At 44.4% G+C, this 12545-nt stretch overlaps 1 protein-coding gene across 3 annotated transcripts in view; it reads left to right on the plus strand.

The window, feature by feature from the left end:
• The first annotated feature begins 4665 nt into the window (after positions 1-4665).
• The window catches only part of Dcaf1 (DDB1 and CUL4 associated factor 1), a 61442-nt gene continuing 53562 nt past the window's right edge, over positions 4666-12545 (plus strand). For all 3 annotated transcript variants that reach the window (XM_050139628.1, XM_050139629.1, XM_050139630.1), the window contains exons 1-3: positions 4666-4826; positions 9938-10055; positions 11450-11526. In XM_050139628.1, coding sequence (XP_049995585.1) covers positions 9946-10055; positions 11450-11526 — 187 coding nt within the window. In that variant the 5' untranslated portion in view covers positions 4666-4826; positions 9938-9945. The remainder of the gene's footprint in view (positions 4827-9937; positions 10056-11449; positions 11527-12545) is intronic.

The raw sequence follows: 12545 nt of genomic DNA on the forward strand, positions 1-12545 counted from the left end.
CTGTATCATTTCTAAAAGTGCCTCATTCTTGGCTCTGTTATCAAACCATTTTCTTTTTTTTTTTGTTTATTTTTTTTTAGTTGTTGAAAAAAATTTCCGCCTCCTCCCCGTTTCCCATTTCCCTCCCCCTCCTCCCATACATCGCCCCCTCCCCTCTCCTCCCCTCCCCCCACTTCATTCCCCCTCCCTCTTGAGACTGAAGAGCAGTCCAGATTCCCTGCCCTGCGGGAAGTCCAAGGTCCTCCCACTTCTATCCAGGTCCAGGAAGGTGAGCATCCAAACAGGCTAGGCTCCCACAAAGCCAGTTCATGCATTAGGATCGAAACCTAGTGGCATTTTCTTAATGAGATAATATGAAAAACAAAACTAATCATAGAACCAAGTAAAGGAATGCATAAGTAAAATCACATAAGCCTTGCTGAATACCATTTATAGCATAAGCAAAATAATTATTGAACTCTTAGGTAGTTACGTTATCAGTGATTTTTGTAGTTTTTCACATCTTTCCTGTCGTAAAGCAATTACAGTGAATTGGAATAGGTGCAAGAATCATTATCAGCCACAGGTGTCGCAGTTGCAGCCACATGGCCAAGAGATGCAAGCAATGGCAGACAATCCAGGTTTGTTTTTTTGCATGTTAGATAATGAAAACTACACTTTGTTTAACAAATTAAGAGCAGTTATTAAGGTGATCGAAGCGATTCCAAGAGTTGGTCACCAGGATAAAGAGAAAACCCAAAGCTTTCCGTCAGTGCAAGTCACGGAATGTGCGCACTGCAGGGATCACTGGCTGGAGAGGCAGTGGCATCTTCGAGATGGCATCGAGTAAAAGGGACAAATCAGAGGAGTGGCATGTGCATTGCCTGCCACCAGTGGGGAACGTGCACTGAGCTGGCGAACCAGGAACATCGTGGGGTTGCCTGGGTGTCCAGTAGAGAGTGAGTGTGGACTGGGCCCCACATTGGGTTGCCAGATAAAGCTGAACGCGTCCAATGAGGGAAATTGTGAGTCAAATAATCCCTCCAAGAATATTCTAAGATTATTCTTTATTGTAAGGGAAAAGTTCACGGAACAGGAACGGGGGTTCAGCCTCAAGGTATGGATCGCGGGGGGGGGGGGGGGGGGGGGGGGGGGGGGGGGGGGGGGGGGGGGGGGGGGGGGAGAAAGAGCTGGGAGGGCCAACAGCTTTCTCTGGGTACCCAAAAGTCATTACCTAACCTGGTGCTGGGACTAAAGGCATGCAGCACCCCACCACCTGACTCTGCTTTGAATTCTTTTTTTTTTTTTAAAAAAAAGATTTACTTATTTATTATGTATACAGTATTCTCAGTACTCTGCCTGCAGGCCAGAAGAGGGCACCAGATCTCATTACAGATGGTTGTGAGCCACCATGTGGTTGCTGGGAATTGAACTCAGGACCTTTGGAAGAGCAGGCAGTGCTTTTAACCACTGAGCCATCTCTCCAGCCCCTGCTTTGAATTCTTGATCCTCTTGCCTTAGCCTCAGTGTTCAGATTACTGGCAGGTGTTACCATGCTAGTTTCTTACCATTTTTCAGAAAACTAAAGTGAGGCTCGAGGAAGAATCAAAATGGGAGTCCTTAGAGGTCTGTGGTTGAGTAGTGGTTCTGACACAGGACTGTCAGATAAAATGTAAGATGATCAGCTCACTTTGAATTTCAGGAAAACTAATTATTTGCTATTATTATTCTCCTCAATAACTATGTAGGGTCTTCCTTTCTGTCTGAGGCCTAGGGAGCTGGGAGCTGGGTAGAGATGGAGGTCACTGTCTTGTTTCCTTCTGACCTCTACGAAGGAAGCTGTTTTGAACTCATCAGATAAGGTAGGGGATTAAACTATTATCTTTGCAGGTCTTCAGTTTATTTCTCTGTAAAATGAAGTGGTGCACACAGATGTGATTAGGCAGGAGTTACAACTCTGCACACATTTTTTTTTTGGTGGGGGGCAGATAGGGTAGTGATCATCCTATTTATTTTTTGGAGGACTATTGGAGCTTGCTGGCTAGGTCAACTAGTGAATGACTGAGTTTTCCTTTTTGCCTAGGTGGGGATCCCCAGAGCCTGGTAGTGCTACCATTCTCAGTAGCTTCTGCGACACTCATAGTTTAGTTTTTTTTTTTCCAGTTAACAGGAGAGCATAAGGGGATGTGAGGTTTTTCTTCTAGCCCCAGTGAGTTCTGGAAGAAAGCAGGAGGTAGTGGGTGGCACCAGGGAGAAACACCTGAGGCACTTGGAGAAAAGTAATTCTAGGAGTTGGAGCTTGAGGCCCAGAGAACTTAATACTGTGGATTTTCCTACAAATAATGAGCATGCTTGGACAGAGAAGTAGATTATGTCTAAGGCTGTAACCCTTGATCCTGGGGACAGAGCTGGGGCTCCTCTTGTCTGTTCTGATTCTGAGGAGCTCTGTATGTTTCCTCCCTCTTTCAGCTGGGGGCCTCCTTCTCGTCTTTTCTTTCTTTCTTTCTTTCTTTCTTTCTTTCTTTCTTTCTTCCTTTTTTTTTTTTTTTTTTGGTAGCTTTGAAGCCTGTCATGGTACTAGCTCTGTATCCCAGGCTGGCCTTGCACTCACAGAAATCTGCTTGCCTCTCTCCCAAGTGTCACCCCATTGCTCCTCTCAGCATGGGAGTCTTGCAGGCATGTAACTGTGTGTTTACATGCTTTTCACAGTGGGGGAGGGAGAACTGCAGGAGTTATAGGGTAGAGATTTTGGTATATTCTTGGAGACAAAGTCTCATGTGTCTTAAGCTTGCCTCAAATTTGCTAGGTAGCCAAGGATGATCTTTACTTCTGATCCCAGTCTCTCCACTCAAAGTACTAGGGTTGTAGGTATGCACTGCCATCAGGGAGTTGCTTAGAGGGAGTTGCCCCTAGAGAGGCCCTATACTTCTGCTTGGCTTCTCCAGTGTTCCAGACCTTAGCTTCCCCCAAATCTCTCCTTGTGCCCCTTAGGACCACCACCAACCCAGCACCCCCCCCCCTCCACTGGATTCTCAAAGTGGAGTAGTGCCATCTGGTGACAGAATGAGGCAGTAACTCCCCCTTTGATAAAGTGGACTTCAGGTTCCCACAAGGGCTCCTATAGAGTTGACCACAGGCAGAGGTAAAGTAGCCAAGCACTTAGGGAAGCTACCTAGATCATAGCCCAGGGAGGTACAATGCAGGAAAGCTGCCTGAAGTAGTATTGTAGGTATTGTGAACTCCATGGCTTTTTTTTTTTTTTGATAGAAATTTAGCTGAGCAAGGTAGCACATGCCTGCACTTGAAAGGCAGAAACAAATGGATCTGTGTTATTTTGTGATCAGAGCTGGTCTACCTAGGGAGGTCCAATTCAGCCACAGTTACATAGTGAGATCCTGTCATGAAAAAAAAAAAAGGGTACAAAGGAAAAAAAAAGGGTACAAAGGAAAAAAAATGTGTATGAGTGTTTTGTTCATATGTATGTTGGGTGTACCACACACATTCATAATGCCCAGAGACCAGAAGGCAGCTATCTGATCCCCTGGAACTGCCATGTGGTTGCTGGGAAATAATTCCTAGTCCTCTGGAAGAGGAGGCAGTGCTTTTAATTGCTGAACCATCTCTCCAGCTCCCACATCTCTATATTTTTTGTTTGTTTTGTTATTGCAGGCAGGGTCTCTCTATTATGCAGCCCTGCTGCTCTGGAACTCGCTCCGTAGACTAGGCTGGCCTGGAACTCACATGTGTGACCACTACCCGGTGGATAGTGGCCTAACAATTATAGAATACGGTCATAGCAATAGGCTCACAGTGTCTTATAATTTCCATGTGAAAGTACTGGCTTTGAGAACTCTATGGAAACGCACAGAACATACTAAGAATTCCAAGAGCAATAATGGGTTGCATCAGGCTTGATGTCTGGGGAGGTCTTGTCAAGATTCTGCTTAACTGTGGAGTTTGTTTCATGCTCTCACATAGGATCTGTGGGACAAAGATTGTTCCTCCTGATGCTTCTTCACTTTGTCTGGTGATATTAGGCAAGTCATTTACTCTGGCTGTCAATTCCTCAACTCTAAAATTAAGAAATTGAATTAGATGATCTCTGTGGTTAGTCCAGTTTTCGCTGAAGGGCTTTTTAAAAAATATTCTGCCTCACATATAATACGATGCTTTTTTGATTGTTGCCGAATGTTTGGAACAGAAAGACAAAGGAAAACTCGTTAGTTTCTTCTTATTGAGTGATGTAATTTCTGATAAATTTATGCGAAATGCATTCTTGGACCCTGGCATATTCTACGGCTTATGTGCCAATCATAGTATTAATGAATCTTTTCGATGACACTGGGTAGAATTAAGTATTGACAAAGTTATCAGGCAGTTGTAGTCAGTCGGGCTTTAGAAAGAGCGATTCCTTCCTTCACTTTTCGCTTCCGCTTTTGGAAGCAGCCAATAAATACACAGCAATTCACGTTTACTAGAGAAAACTACGAATCCCAAAAGCCAATGCGCTGGGCAGCCGCTTGCTGGTATTTCCCCCCTCTCCCCCCGCCCCGAAACACGGAACTTCATTTCCCAGGAGCGCTTTGATGTTCCTCCGCTCGCGCCGACGTTCTTCCCCCCCCCCCCCCCCCCCCCCCCCCCCCCCCTCCTTCGCGAGCCTCGCGCCAAGTTTGCGCGCGCGCGCACAGCACGTAGCATACGAGTGACGCATAATATGTGGGCCGCTCAGGAGCCGTGGTCGCGCTGTGTGTGTGAGTGAGGGAGAGTGAGTGCGGGACTAGAGGCGGCGTGTGTGAACTGTGGCCGCTGGAGGGGTCGGGGGAGAAGCGGCGGAGCCGCCCGCGAAGGTAAGCGGGCTGAGGAAGGAGCCGGCTCTCTGGGAGGGCGCGAGGAGAGCGAGCGCGCGGCCGGCTGGGCGGGAGTGTGGGCGCCTCGCTGGGGGAGGGGCGGCACCTGCTTCGGCTGCCGGCGGCGAGGGGGCGGGCGGGACCACCCGGGAGGCCGGGCCTGGGGCCTGACAGGACTTTCCCGTTTCCGATCCCTGACCCGGGGGCGGGGCCTCCCGGTTCTTCCTTCAGTCTTCCCAAGAAGCTTCCTTTAGAGTAACTCTTTCGGCCGGAGCGGGGGCAGGGATGCGCTCGCCTCTACCTGCAGGAGGTGCTCTTTCAATTCTCTGGCCACCCCTCCGCTCTCCGTTCCTCACGGGCCGAGGGGCTCCCTCTTCCCTGCCGCACGATGGACCCCCTTCCCGGACTGTGTCTCCGCCTCCTGCCTCAGTCACCTGGGCGGGCTTTCCCCTGCTTAGGCTTCGTGCCACCTCCCACTGCACCCGCCGGGCTCTGGGCCCGGGCTAGGGGGTGGAGCTCGCCGGGAACCCCTCCCACTTCGACGGTGCGGCGGTGTGTGGGGAGGCAGTGGGGGAGGTAGGTGTGCGGGTGCGGGGAAGCCTTGAGGATAGCCTACCGAGCTTCGCGGGAGCTTGTGCCCGCGGCCTCTGGTTTTTCTGTCGGGCTTTCAGGGGCGTTTGCCATACTCTCTCCTGTTTCTAGAACGTGTCGCTCTGTCTCCTCATGCTGCAGTGCTAGCTCTCTGGTTTTTCCATTTGTCGAGGAATTAACTCTTCTAGTGTGTGTAGTAGTAAATGACTTTTGAGTTATTGACTTCGACTCGTTTTTTGTCTTCCTCGTGTTGCTTTTTTTTTGGTCTTTCTGAACTCGCTCTGTAGACCAGGGTGGCCTCAACCTCAGATTCTCCTGCCTCTGCCTGCCGAGAGCTGGAATTAAGGGCGTGCACACTCTTTCCTGCGAAGCCTTTTAACTAGTCTGCATGTTTTAATTATTAATTTATTGTAGCACTATCTTCCTGTTGTTAATGTGTAGCGTGAGAGGTTCATTGGTAGCGTCACCTGAAGGCTTTTTTCCCTCTTGGGTTTCCTGGTGTTTACCATTAAGGCTTTTATAAGTGTATGCGTTTTGACTTCAGGAGTCGATATAGTATATTTCTTCCAGGTGTCAAGATTTGTGTTTGTATATAGCAGTTTTCCATTAACCATTTTTGAGTGGGGATATATTTTTGAGGAATTTCTTACATATTTCTTGAGTATAGTACTTTACTGTTACATTATCGTTGTTCAGTTGTTAAATTTGATAAAATATAATAAAACGAACTCCGTGTTAAATTGAAGTGATTGGAGTTGGTTTTTTTTACCACTGCGTTTTTGTAAAGCAGGTAGTAATGGACAGTAATAAAGTTATATATGATCACATGTCATAGTCTTAAGTTTCTGCTTGAAGCTGTAAATTCTGAATTCCCTCCTTTCTCCTTCTGGTGTTGGGGATTGACCCAGGGCCTCTCTTTTTCCCCCCTTAAGGCCTTTGGATTCGATTCTCTATGTAGCCCAGTCTGGCCCCAGACTTGTGAATGCACCTCCTTCATTTTTTTAAGTGATGTGTGATACAGGTATGTGGCAGAAGCTCGGATTGGATTGGCCTGCCTGCTGCCTGCCTGCTCACCCTCCATCCCCTCCAGCCTTTCCTCCCCCTCCCCCCTCTTCCCTTCTTTCTGCTAGGAATTGAGTTTGGGGCCTTAGGACCTCAGTGGCAGGCTCTACCATTTAGTTACACTTCTCAGCTTCTTTTAAGTAAGGTTGCAACTTTTCTAAATGAGTGCTCTCTCCTACCTTTTCTCTCTACCCCAGGACCTATTTTATATTTTAACATAGACTTTTATCTTAGATATGGGGACAGTTTTTTGCCATTCAGTATAGTGTAGTAGAAGAGGACCTATTTTGTTGTTTAATTTGAAACTTACAAAATGATGGGGAAATGGTAGAATGGAGAAAAACATTTATCCTACACACAGTTACTTGCCATAATAACTTATCTATATCTTGGGTATTCTTTTCATTTCAGAGGTTTATACCTGAACATTTAAATTCACAGCTGGCAATTCTGCACAGTTTTTCACTTTGATTTTTGTATTTAACAATTTATTTGAGCTGGGTGATAGTGGCACACACCTTTAAACCCAGCTCTCTGGGAGTCAGAGGCAGGTGGATCTCTAAGTTCAAGAACAGCCTGATCTACAGAGAGAATTCCAGGAGAGCCAGGGCTACACAGAAAAGCCCTATCTCAAAAACAAACAAAATGGATATTTGAGAATCAGTCGAAATTAGTTTGACCAAAAAGTTAGTTCAGTTCCAACATTTTGTTTTATTTTATTTTTTGATGATGATAGTTTTGGGGATGGATGGAACCCAGGGACACCCCCCCCCCATGTCTTTGTGTAACAGCCCTGCCTGTCCTGGACTTGTCTTTGTAGACTGGTCTGGTCTCTAAGGTCATAGAGCTCCTCCTGTCTCTGCTTCCTGAATGCATTTGTTTTTTGAGAGAGAATCTTAATCCCCCCTCAAAAAAAACCCTTTCAGAGGAGAAGCTAAATTGATTACCTTTTGTTTCAACACTTTGCTGTGTATGTTCTTCTGTATTCTTTTCCCCTGTCTTTATTTTGTGGAATTACTTGAGGCACATCACCTCTAAATTTTTTGGCACACATTTTTTTCTTTTTTCTTTTTTTTTTTTCTTCAAGACAGGGTTTCTCTGTTTAGCCCTGGTTGTCCAGGAACTTGCTCAGTAGACCAGGCTGACCTTGAACTCAGAGATCAGCCTTCCTCTGCTGGGGTTTAAGACGTGCGCCACCACTAGGCTGGCTTTTTAAATATATACTACAGTTCAGTCCCAGGATTTTATAATGACATGCAAATGCTCTAGCCACTGTCCTGGATCTGCATCCCTTGTGTGTGTTTCTAAGTGGAATTCTAAAATTTTATTGTTTTAATGTCCTTGAATTCCCCTTCGTTACAATCCCCCCCCCCCCCCCCCCCCCCCNCCCCCCCCCCCCCCCAAGACAGGGTTTCTCTGTGTAGACTTAGCTGTCCTGGAACTCGCTCTGTAGACCAGGCTCAAACTCAGAGACCTGCTTGCCTCTCCTTCTCAAGTGCTGGGATTAAAGGCATGTGCCATGACTACCTACCTACATTTTAATTTTTATATTTTTGGTTTTTTGAGACAGGGATTCTCTGTGTAGCTTTGGAGCCTGTCCTGGCATTTGTTCTGTAGACCAGGCTGGTCTTGAACTCACAGAGATCCGCCTGCCTATGTCTCCCGACTGCAGGGATTAAAGGCATGTGTTACTACTGCCTGTGTTACTTTCTTGTTTAAAAACATTTTTTTCTTTAAATTGTACTAATATGTGGAGAAACCTTAAAAATAGAATGTTAATGTAGTAGGTGTGGTGGTGCACACTTGTAATCCCAGTACTCAGGTGACTGAAGCTGACAGTCATGAATTTGAGTTCAAGCCCAAGTTACATAGTAACACTCTGTCTGAAAAGAAAGAAAGAAAGAAAGAAAGAAAGAAAGAAGAAAGAGAAAGAAAAAAAACAAACCATGGGCAACATGGGTGTCTTAGGGTTTCTATTGCTGTGAAGGGACACTCTGACCAGGACAACTTGTTTAAAGGAAAGCATTTAATTGGGATGACTTATAGTTTCATAGGTTTAGTTCATTAGTATCATGGAAGTATGGAAGTGTCCTGCCAGACATGGTGCTGGAGAAGAAACAGAGTTGATCCCTGGGCAGCGGAAGGAGTAGTCTGTGTTCACATTGGATGTAGCTTGAGCATAGGAGACCACCACAGTGACATACTTCCTCCATCAAGGCCACACCTCCTAATAGTGCCACTCCCTATGATCTTATGTGGGCCAGTTACATTCAGATTACCACAATGGGTTGGCCTAGTGTGGCAGGCCTAAAGACCTTCTAGAAGGCTGATTGCTTAAGGGTATTCCTCATTCCTTCATAAGTTTTGGTTTGGTTTGTTTTTTTGAATTTTTGAGACACTTTTTTTTTTTTTTTTAATGTAGCCCTAACTGTCCTGGACTCGCTCTGTAGACCAGGCTGGACTCATACTCATAGAGACACCTGCCTGTCTCTGCCTTCCGAATGCTGGGATAAAGGTGTCCACCACCACCACCTAGCAGCTTGCTCTTTTTGAGACAGGGTTCTCCCCCTCTAGTTCTGATTGTCCTGGAACTCAAACTCACAGAGATGTTCTTGAATTTGCCTTTCAAGTACTAGGATAAAAGGCATAGTGAGGTTTTTTAATTAGTTTTTTTATTTTTAACCTCTATTGAAAATATGGAAAAAAATCAAAAGGGGCTAGACTGTTCTCATGTGGTAGAGCACTTGTGTAACATGCACGAAGCTCAGTTCAATCCTCCGTACTATATAAATCTCTGTGATTGTTATATATCTCTAATCCTAGCTCTTGGGAGCTAGAAGCAGAAGAATCAGAAAATTAAAGTCATTCTTGGGTATATAGTGAATTCAAAACTAGTCTAGGGCCTGGTGGTACTGGCACATGCCTTTAATTCCAGCACTCAGGAGGCTGAGGCAGGTGAATCTCTAAATTCGATGCCAGCCTAGTCTACAAAGCATGTTCCAGGACAGGCTCCAAAGCTACAGAGAAACACTGTCTCGAAAAAAACAAAACAAGCAAACAGATCTAGCCTAGAATACATATCCTGCCTATAAAAAAAAAATTGTAAACCTGGTGTGATGGCTACATAGTGAGTTCTAAATTAGTAGAGCTACTAGTGAGAGCCTTCCCATACCTGAAGATTGTAAATTTATAACCCAGTGGTATTTAGTAGATTCACTATTGATTGTAGCTATCACCTATTTAATTTTAGCCACCCCCCCCCCCCATTTTGGAGACAGGGTCTCTCTGTGTTGCATTAGCTGGAGTAAAACTCAACGTGTAGACCAGGGTGGTCTCAGACTAACAAGTGAGCCGTCTCTCCAGTCCAGTTTATCCCTTACCTTGACACTTTTCTTTTTTGTGGGAACTGTCAGGTATGTTTATTTTGTTCATGTTTCTTACTGTTTTGACTTCTTTAGGCCAAACCATGACTACAGTAGTGGTACATGTGGACTCCAAAGCTGAGCTCACTACCCTACTGGAGCAGTGGGAAAAGGACCATGGCAGTGGGCAGGATATGGTACCTATCCTTACCAGGTAAGAGTTTGTTATTTTCTACACAAAACTTATCTTTCAAAAAAAAAAAAAAAAAAAAAAAAAAGGTGTGTTGGTGTTAGCATTATGACTGAGCAGTTAAGAACATTTGTTATTCTTATAGAGTTTGGTTCCCAACACCCATATTGGGTTGCTCACAACCACCAATAATCCTGGGGATTCAGCTTCTTTTTCTGGCCTCATGTGCACATACCCCACACAGACACATGTAATTTTTGAAAAGTGGAAAATCTAGCTGGACTTGGTGTCTCTATTAATTGTGGTTAGCTTGGTCTACATCTTGTTTCTAGGACATCCAAGAGACCCATATCGTGGAAGGAAGAGAACTCACTCTTGGTGGTTGCTCTTTGACTTCCACATATGCTCTGTCATGGTGTGTTTGTACATATATGCATGCATACACATATACAAAGGGAAAACTAATAAAAAGTGAGGAATTTGGTTTTATATAGCTAATCTATGTAGGCAGGTTTGACTTGGGAGATGTATAGCATACTGTTAGAGAGTTATCATTATAATAAAGGATTAATAAACTCCATCTTACAATTTATATAAAAAATGTGTGATAGTGGCACATGCCTGTAATGCTAGCACTTGGCAGGCAGAGTTAGGCAGATCTCAGTGAGTTCAAGGCTAGCCTGGTCTACAAAGCCAGTTCCAGGACAGCCAGGATTGTTACACAGAGAAACCCTGTCTCGTCTCGAAAAACCAAAAAAAAAAAAAAAAAAAAAGAAAGAAAAACAAAAAAGACCAGAATGTCAGACTTGTTTTAGGATGCTCAAATAATTTTCTTGTTTTCATCAGGTTTGTATGAATAGCAAGGCATAGTGGCATATACTTTTGATGTTATTGTTTGGCAAGCAGAGATTAGTATCATGAGTTTGAGGTCATTCTCGGCTTCATAAGGAGTTAGAGCCTACCCTGAACTAAATCAGATTTTGCCACAAAAGAATAAGTAAAAGGGAGGAGGGCTAGGGAAGACAGCTTAGTTACTAAAGTACTTGTTTTGCAAGTGGGAGTTTGATACTCAGAACCAAGTGTTTAAAACAAGTTAGACCTGGATTATGTACATTTGTAATCCCAGAGCTGGGAAGGATGAGCAAGGAGGATCTCTGAGACTTGCTGATCTGCCTTCCTATCCTGTTTGGTGATTGATTAATGCACATTTTTTTGAATTTTACTTTTGCTTTTTTTTCTAACGTGGTCTTACTATGTGGCCCTGATTGGCCTGATGATGCTCATTGGATGATTGCCCTTGGATTTAAAAGAAGGCCTTCTGCCTAAGCCTCCTGATTGTTGGGATTTTGGTTGTGTACTATTATGCCTGACATTTTTTGTGTGCTTGTTCAGAGTTGACTCTTTCCTTTTTGTGCTAGGATGTCAGAATTAATTGAAAAAGAAACTGAAGAATATCGTAAAGGAGATCCAGACCCATTTGATGATCGACATCCTGGTAAGATGTATATACTCTTATGTCTGAGACTTTTTTATTTTGTATTTCTTTTGAAAAAGGGTCTTGCTGTGCTGTTCAGACAGGTCCAAAATTCATGAGTAGCTGAGATAACAGTCATGCTCCACTGTGCCCATGTTTTTTTTTTTTTTTCTTACAAAAGAAAATTATTGGGCTTTGCAGATGATTTGGCAGGTAAAAGTGCCTGCTGTAGCCTGACAGGCTGTGTTCTGTTTGATCCTGGAGCTCATGGATAGGTAAAGGAGGGAACCTCTCAAGACTGTTATCTAACTTCTGTACATTTGCAGTGGTCTACTATGGCATGTTCATATATACATAGATATCACACATCATACCCCACCAACACATAGGTAGTAGTAAAACACAATGAAGAAAATTGCTAATAGTATCTTTCAATTGAAATAACATCCTCTGAGGTAAATTCCCCCCACCCCCCTGAGAGGATTTTCTGTGTAGCCTGGCTGGCTATCCTGGAACTTACTCTATAGACCAGGTTCTCCTTGAACTCACAGAAATCTGCCTGTCTCTTCCTCCTGAGTGCTGGGATTCAAGGTATATGCTACCACTGCCTGGCTCTCTGTTGTAAATTTTAAGTTTTGATGTTTTTGCCAGGCATGGTAGCACAAGTTTTAATCCCAGGCACTTGAGAAGCAGAAGCCATGGATTTCTGTGAGTTTGAGACCAGCCCGACTTAAATGTAGTGAGTTCCAGGATAGCCAGGAGCCAGGGTTACATAGTGAGACCCTCTCCCCCCAAAATTATTTGTTATCCTGTTTCTCAAGGTGAGATAAGGAAAAACATTCTAGTAAAATTGTAATATTTGTGATAAGTCAGGCACGGTGGCACACTCCTTTAATCCTAGCATTCCGGGGGTGGAGGCAGACAGATCTTTGTGAGTTCGAGGCCAGTCTGATCTATAAAGCAAGTTCCAGGACAGCCAGGACTCTGTTATACAGAGAAATCCTGTCTTGACAAAAAAACCACAAAAAGAAAAAAATATT

Source organism: Alexandromys fortis, unplaced genomic scaffold (genome assembly GCF_014885135.2).
Source record: "Alexandromys fortis isolate MF-2015 unplaced genomic scaffold, M_Fortis_MF-2015_v1.1 scaffold_36, whole genome shotgun sequence".
Classification (NCBI taxonomy): domain Eukaryota; kingdom Metazoa; phylum Chordata; class Mammalia; order Rodentia; family Cricetidae; genus Alexandromys; species Alexandromys fortis.